The sequence below is a fragment of the Scaptodrosophila lebanonensis genome, unplaced genomic scaffold (assembly GCF_003285725.1).
Source record: "Scaptodrosophila lebanonensis strain 11010-0011.00,11010-0021.00 unplaced genomic scaffold, SlebRS2 tig00000061-arrow-pilon, whole genome shotgun sequence".
NCBI classification, from domain to species: Eukaryota; Metazoa; Arthropoda; class Insecta; order Diptera; family Drosophilidae; genus Scaptodrosophila; species Scaptodrosophila lebanonensis.
In genome coordinates this window covers 2,578,135-2,586,451 of record NW_022060554.1, presented here as the reverse complement: position 1 = coordinate 2,586,451, position 8,317 = coordinate 2,578,135, and the positions used below count along the sequence as shown (strand labels likewise).

Below are 8,317 nucleotides of genomic sequence, written 5' to 3'. Positions count from 1 at the left end.
CCAAAAGTTTACAGTTACCGTACACAACAAATACATTTGTATGTATGTATGTACATATGTGTACAGTGAACAATCGAATACAGTATTATAATCAATAACTCTCAAACGATGTTTTTCGATGTATTTGTATTCGACATGTATTACGATATATCAACACAAGTATCGATATTTTCGATATATCGCATTTAATTTTATTATTGGGGTTTTAATATTTATTCACTTTTTCAAATGAATAGTTTGTGTTATAAATTTTGTCCGATCGATTTCAAATTTGGGTAATGTAATCAACATTATATCAACAAATTGGCATTCAACGATTAAAATATAGCAATATGTTTTTTACTTGCCATATATCAAATAGTTGGGGACATCACATACACACACTCACACATACATACAACAAGCTACAGTTCGTGCCTATGTGTGCCCATGCATACATACATATGTACATGCATATGTATGTATGCCTGTATATGTATGTACCATGTACATACAAAACAACAACAACAACTTCAAGTTGTTGGCTCGCACATCTTCTTTCGTTGTGACCATTTAATGTTAATTGCAAAGGCAAAACGCCAAAAGTTTACAGTTACCGTCGCTAAGCAACGACTGCGTAAGCGATAGTAAAGCAGAAACCGAATAATGGAGCTACGCATATTCTGCTTCGCATTGCGGGCAGATGTATGTATGTATGTATATGATTTGTTCTTATTGATCTCAATAAATAATTAGATTTTATTATTTAAATATTCTGCTTATTGCATTCGAACTTCGATATTTTGATGGTATCGGTGGCTTCAACTATCGAAAGTTTTACTCTAGCAAATTGAGATGAGAATTGTCAGTGCTTTTTGATCGTGGCTCATCGCTGCACGGCACTGACACGAGTGCCGTGTTTCATATTCCGAGTTTGTGCGTGACCGTATTGACTCAATATGGCACGAAAAGACTCAAATGTGAATTTAAAATTAGTATATACCCTTACAATTATTCCCCTTTTTTGCACATAGTCTATCTTAAAACGTTGCGTTATCTCTATATATAAAACAGTTTGTCCTGACTAATTGGTGATCAATGCACAGTCCAAACGGTAAAAGATGAAATTTGGACTCAAGTATCCTTTCATAGTATCCATCATAGTGTAGGAGCACACTAAGAAAGGCTTTTGGAAAATTCTAGCTCCAAAGGGGGGAAAACGAGCTTTAAAAAATATTAGTTATAGTGGTCATGTTCGTTTAACGAAATAGTTTGGCAAGAACAAAAATGTAACGGACTACTGAACAATTTTTTGTCAAGAAAATGTTCATTTAAATACCTTAAATGCCTTCCTACTGGTAACTTATAAGGTGAAAACATATGGGTAGGTTATGCACACACAAAATAAATACAATTGGAAACATAATATAATGAGCCGGGTTAAGACGGGCAATACCTGCTAGTATATATATATGTGATTTCGAATACCGAGAGTCAATCAAGTCAATCAAAAAATGTAATATATAGCTTATATATATAACTTATGGCTATAACTTCTTGTTAAATCTGTCTCTCATAGTGAAAATGGGCATACGGACACAATAACTAACTGGGGGTATTTGTTAAATTTGACTTCGAAATTCCAAGAATTACGGGAGTTGCGATTTGTGGTGGAGTGGGGGGAGGAAGAGAAATTCCAAAATACACATTTTCTGCGTATTCACATAAGGCATCTTGGACTAAAATTTTGTGTTCCTAGGTCTTATAGTCTCCGAGATATAGGCGATTATACGAATGGAAAATCGGGAACAGTGAAGTGGGGGGAAAATCAAAAAAAATAAAACAAACTCGTATAGAATACACACATAAGGCATCTTTGTGCAAAATTTGGTGTCTCTAGCTCTTATAGTCTGTGAGATCCAGGTGTTCATACGGACAGACATAGACATAGCACAGATCCAAAGAAGCAACCAGACTTGATTGATTGTGCTGTTTCAAGAAGAGTGCCACAGGCTCAGATTTGTGTGGAGCATTTAACAGATCTATCGTCGGATCACTCGCCAATCCTTCTTCACCTTTATGACCACCCACAGTACTCAGAGCGCTCACACTTTTTAACTTCTAGAAAAACGGACTGGTTTAATTACAGGAAGTACGTAAGTTCCCATATTGATGGCTGCTCAAACATTAACTGCAAAGATGACATAGATACCGCAGTTGAAGCATTAGTGTCTGTAATGTCACTGGCTGCAAAACATTCCACTCCAGAAATCACAGCTTATAAACCTTACAAAAGCAGTCGTGTTCCCAGGCATATTGCTGCAACGAAATAAGAGAAGACTTCGGCGGGAGTGGCAAGTGCACAGGTCACCTGACTCAAGGAGCGGTTAAAAATGGGCAACCATCTCCTGCGCAAAGCCCTAGAAGATGAGAAACACCGAGCTCAAATGGACTATATGGAGCAACTCTCCCCAAATAGCAAACTATTCCCATTGTGGAAAGCTAAATCAGGCTTATATCCACCAATCGAGAGTGAATCACTATTACGTACACAAAGAGAAAAGTGGGCTCGCAACAACGCAGAGAAGGCAAATCTATTTGCCGCCCATTTAGAAAAGTCTTCAAACCAAATCCAGCAAAAAATAGCTTTGTGCTCCCAAACCAAACATCTTGAAGGTACCACGCCTATCGTATTCCAAGCAGGAGAAGAAACAAGTGTCATTAAAAGCCATAGTAAATGTTTAATTTTAAAATTGGAAACATGTCGACAACATTTTGGCAAATATAATTGTGAAAATTATTGGCTTTTTGATTAATTGCGGTTCTCGTATTTGGGACAATATCAACCAAATCGAGTTGACCGAAAATCCAATCAGGCTTCAAGCAACTGTAAACTGCTGTAGACAAAAGTAGCTGCAATACATTAAATATTCCGGAAAACGCGCAAAAATGTGCAAATATTATTATTATCTTCTAAAACTGCATATTTTTATTCCTAACGAGGCATATTTACTTTTTGGCGCGGATTGGAAGGGTCCTAGATCTACTCCATAATTCACGAGACTCGGGTTTACTTTTTAACATAAATCGGGGTAACAACACAAGACACATAAACAACAAATAACACATATTAAACAGTTCTTACTTCGGATTTGTATTAAACATACCTTGCTCTTCATTTTCCATTATAAATATAATTTAAAGATATTTACTATGCAAAATGCCACAACTTTAAACTTTTAGAAATTTTCGCACGTGGCAAATGTCAAACAAGAAATGAATGCTTATGTCGTGCCAGCTCAACTCGTAAATACCCTATACCTCACACCAAAAAGGAAAACATGAAAAACAAAAATGTTTCATTAAATTTAAACAAGAAAGGAATGAAAGTCGAGCAGTTGAGCCTGCTCTTAAATACCCTACACCTGCCACCAAAAAGGAAAAAACGAAAAAAATTAAATTAATTTTCTATCACGATGACTTGGCATACGGATATATACAAACTGGAGGTATTTGCCAGATTTGAATCCAAAAATTACGGGAGTTATGAAAACACAAATTGCGGGGGAGTGGGGTGGTGTAACAGAATAAAAAAAAACAAACGACCTGCCTAGGGCTCAGGTAAACCATTCCTTTCATGTTTATATATTCAATTATCCAACCATTTTGTTGATGTCGTTGGAAGTTTGTTCCGAAAAAAAAAGCTTTTGCCACATATTTTGATCTTTGCATAATAAAATGGAAGAACAATCAAAAAGATAACGATGACGATGATGACAAAAATATAAGCAAAAGAAGTGATGCCTACAAGTATAAGTTGTCAAAAGTATTTACACACATTTTATTTGCGACAAAAGAAAATTTACAATTAAAAATTTGCGTTTTTTCTTGGATTGTGTAATTGCTATCGTTAATTACTTAGAAAAATTGTGAAAACTATGAAATTTGAAGTTCGATGTGAGATTGTAACCAAATTTAAGAGTGGCAATTCGGCATCAGGCTATACCGATTTCATGTAAAGGGTGCATAATTTAGTTAAAAATTGACGTGCTCGGAAATTTTTTAAATTTAAAAAGAACTGGGCGAAATCCTGCCCTCAACCAAATTGAATGCAGCAAATATTCCAAACATTCATAAAAAAGCGTACAATAGGTCGTCAAAGTTGTAGAATCATCTGAAACATTAATTGGAAAATAGTTAGTGAAACAAAACGTCTTCCAATTGCTTTGGAACAATGTATTATGGACAGATGAGTCCGCATTTCAGGTCCAGGTTTCATTTGGTAAAAACTATATGGATCTACGACAACACCAGAAGAATAAAGCAGAACACCCACTTAAAAGCTATGGATATTACTTTTAAATCATTTTAAATCAATACGCTTTATTGGAATTATAAATGAGCATGCTTTTACTTCGGGAAAACCCTTCTTTCCAACCAATTGCTTGATTCTACAACTCGACTATGCTCCATATCATAAAGGATGGATACAAGGGCGTAGGCAAAGGGGCCGTTGCCCCCCCTACAAAAAATGTTTCCATACAAAGTCGACCACACGTTCGCACTATTTCGCCTTAGAATGGAACTGAGTTGGATTTGTTGAAGTTTTTATACCCTGTACCCAAAGGGTGAAAGGGTATACTAGTTTTGTGCGAATATATGTAACAAGCAGAAGGAGGCGTGGCAGACCCCACAAAGTATATATATTCTTGATGAGCATGACAAGCCTAGTCGATATAGCCATGTCCGTCTGTCCGTCTGTATGAGCGCAAGGATCTCAGAAGGTACAAGAGCTAGAATTACCAAACTTGGTATCCAGGTTCCCCCAAGACCTAGGCAGGTCAAGTTTGTTTTTTTATTCCGATATACCCCCCCACTCCCCCGCTATTAGTGATTTACGTAACTCCCGTAGTTCTTGGAATTTCGAATTCAAATTTGGTAATTACATCCAGCTAGGGATTATGTGTCCGTATGCCATGTTTCATCATGATAGCTCAATGTTGAAGGAAGTTATAGCCATAAATAACATCGCTGCCAACGCTCTGCTTGCAGCGCTGCCGTTGTTGCTCATTGGGTTCAACTTTGTGCTGCATACATACACGCATATAAACAAGCAGAGATGTCTGCGTGTACATCTCTGATGTAAATGTATGCTGTTGAAACTGTACATGAACATGTCTTTAATTTAATTAAATAATTAAATTGATATTATTTTTTTTTAATTATTAAAAATTTGTTTTTCATTTTTTCCTTTTTGGTGGGAGGTACAGGGTATTTAAGAGTTGAGCTTGCTCGACTTTAGCATTCTTTTCTTGTTTCATTGATCATATGCCCCATACTTTGCACAAACCACTTCAGATTACGAAAAAAGTTTTCTAAAGATGTGCGTACGCCCTTGTCTCCTCTAGTTGTGCAAAAAATTACATACCTAACCCGGCAAGAACGGACGAAACCTGCTAGTACGAATAGAATATTATTTTATTATTCACATTTTCTTTGACAACGTATAAAATTTACTTTAATGGGGAAAATGTATATTTACAAATTTTTTCTTTACAATAACTAGGGATAACATATGTCCGTTGGTTTCAACACTCGGTCACTTAGCACCCAGACCAGGCCTTCTGCACCAAAAAATATCTGCTGAATATTCTTTGATGTCAAATAGATAATTTCGTTACCCTCAGTAGACAAATTAAAGAGATTTCCTTGTTCGCAACGCACGACGGCACCAAATTTTGGAACTATATAAAACAAAGATCCCAAGTCCATTATCATACTCCGGCTGGGACCTAAGAAATTACCTATGCGTGTCAAACGTATTGTTTTTAAAACTTGCGTTCCTTCCGTTTTCAATGCACTAACCGAACTAAACAGCACGCCATCCTTATCTGAAACATACAGTTCGTCTTGTGGACCAAAAGTAAAATCGACCGGGGTTATTGGAAATGGTTGCATCACGGTATCATATTTAGCGCTTAATAATTGATGCCGATACCATGTTTGATTAAAAATATCGTAGGATAAAATGTAAGGGTCGTTACCGAGTATAAAATATATGTGACGCTCAAGCTCACATGAGTTTGGCTTTGGACCCATTTTAATAACTAAAGACTGCGTTTCGTTGGTGCTAATGTACTGTCCACAATCAATACGCAAAACGTCTGCATTTTCGCGTATAAGATCGAAAACCAACAACTTTGGCGCACAAGACGCATTAGAAACGTCACCTGCATCCATGACCCATAGGCGACTTAGACTGTCCACTTGAGACCAGAGCGCCTGGTGCATACGTTTGCAATCAGAGTGCACACCATTCGCATGCATTTCCCTATTGGGAAAGACAACAGTTCGCATAGGTAAGTAGGACACCGGCCATCGTGCTTCAATTAGTGTAGGGAAGTTTTTTTGCTCAATACTTAAACAAAGAAACACGCGCGAGAAGTGTGTCGATAAATGGCGCACATTGTATCTTGAACCATTTAGTCCAGCTTGATGGAGCAGCCAACATTTGATGGTAGTGAGGTTTATTATGAACCAGATGTAGAACACAATTGCTGGAACTTTTGTCAATGCGAACATCGTTAAGTGACGGGTACAACTGCTTGTCAGGTAAAAGTGCTAACATCAAGAAATAAATACGTATGTAAATATGTTGAGCTCAGCAAACTGTTTCAGATATCATATCACGATGCACTTATGTATGTACATATATGGCGCAATAAGGGGACGTCTGCAGATTTAGAACATGTCGTCAATTACCTCGACCTCGCAGTAGAGATATGTATAATTAATGTGAATTTTTAGTAATCGCTCTTTTATTTTGTTCTTGAAATGTTACATTTGACACATGCCACCACCAATCGAATTTTTGGTTTTTTTACTATCGGCTAAATCGATTATATTTGTTATACCCTGCACCCAAAGAATAACAGAGTGCATTAGAGCTCAGTGTGAATATATGTAAAATACAAAATGGCGCGTGGCAGAGCCGCAAAATATAAGCAAAATATATTCAGAAAATATATGCTTTCTTTGCATACATTCACATAGACACAATTCCTATGTAAATGTTCAATTATACACCCTTTACGTGAGTTCGAATAGGTAAAATCGATCGAACTTTTTTTAATTTCTTTAATTTTTTTAATTTGTATATTTATTTTACACATATGTACAGAGTATTTCAAAGCCGGGACACCCGACTTTAGCTTATCCACTTGTTTTTATACCCTGTACCTGTAGGGTAAAAAGGGTATATTAGGTTTGTGCAAAGTATGTAACATGCAGAAGGAAGCTTCTCCGACCCCACAAAGTACATATATTTTGAATCAGCATGACGAGAGAAATCGAGCTAGACATGTCCGTCCGTCTGTCTGTCTGTCTGGATGAACGCAAGGATCTCAGAAACTATAAAAGCTAGAATAACCAAAGTTGGCATCCAGATTCTCCTAGGTCCGAGAAAGAACGAGTTTATTTTAATTTTTGGTATTTTTCCCCCTTCCTTACATAAACCAAACTTTGTACACGCAATCTATGTGCAGTTTTCTACTTTAGTTTAATGTTATCCAATGCGGTCATTTCTAAGAAAAGTTATTATCTATTATTATTATCAAATTCTCTCCAGTACAACCCCCCAAATTGCAGCAACAAGTTCGCTCTTCTTCTTCCTCTTTTTGCTTCTGCTATGGGCGCATATAAGTCAGTGACGAAAGTTTGTCTGGGTACAGGGCATTTCACTGTCGGGCTTCCTCGAATGTAGCATTCTCTCTTGTTATATTTATCTCTATAAGGCGGCCAATAAATAATGTAAATAATTATACCCTTAAAAGCGTTATCCAATTTGCTTATGTTTCTGTATTTTTTTTAAATCATATTTTTCACACGAGTGAAACTTTTTGACCTTTACTGGACGAGAGAAATCGATCTGAGGATGTCCGTCTGGAAACGGTTGAGCACATTAACCAAACTAGCTATATGTACATATATGTATGTAGACGTTCCAAGTCCCTAAGCTACACGAGCTTATTCCATTTTTATTCTTATTTTTTGAGTTTCCCTCCCCACTTAACACTACAGAATTTCAGCAATGCTATCCACATTTCGAAAGTAACATAAACCTTATTAGCAAAGGTAATTTAGTGGTGCGTTCTCCGGAGGTTTAACCTACAGTTATTTTTGAAATCTCCAAAAAATCCGTCGGTGCCACAGAACTTCAAAAGATTTCAAACTTTCCCACCAAGCCAGCTGTCAGCAACAGTTGACTGTCGACGATAACATTTGGCTGACTAATAGTGTTTAAATTCTGTAAGGTACTAAGTTAAATAAAAAACAAGAA

The 8,317-nt window shown here is 36.7% G+C and overlaps 1 protein-coding gene across 1 annotated transcript; it reads right to left on the bottom strand.

Moving 5' to 3' along the window:
• Nucleotides 1–5,439: 5,439 nt before the first annotated feature.
• Nucleotides 5,440–6,787, bottom strand: LOC115624789. The gene has a single exon (XM_030519632.1). The coding sequence runs from the start codon at nucleotides 6,559–6,561 to the stop codon at nucleotides 5,542–5,544; it is 1,020 nt and encodes a 339-aa protein (XP_030375492.1). The 5' UTR covers nucleotides 6,562–6,787; the 3' UTR covers nucleotides 5,440–5,541.
• Nucleotides 6,788–8,317: the final 1,530 nt, after the last annotated feature.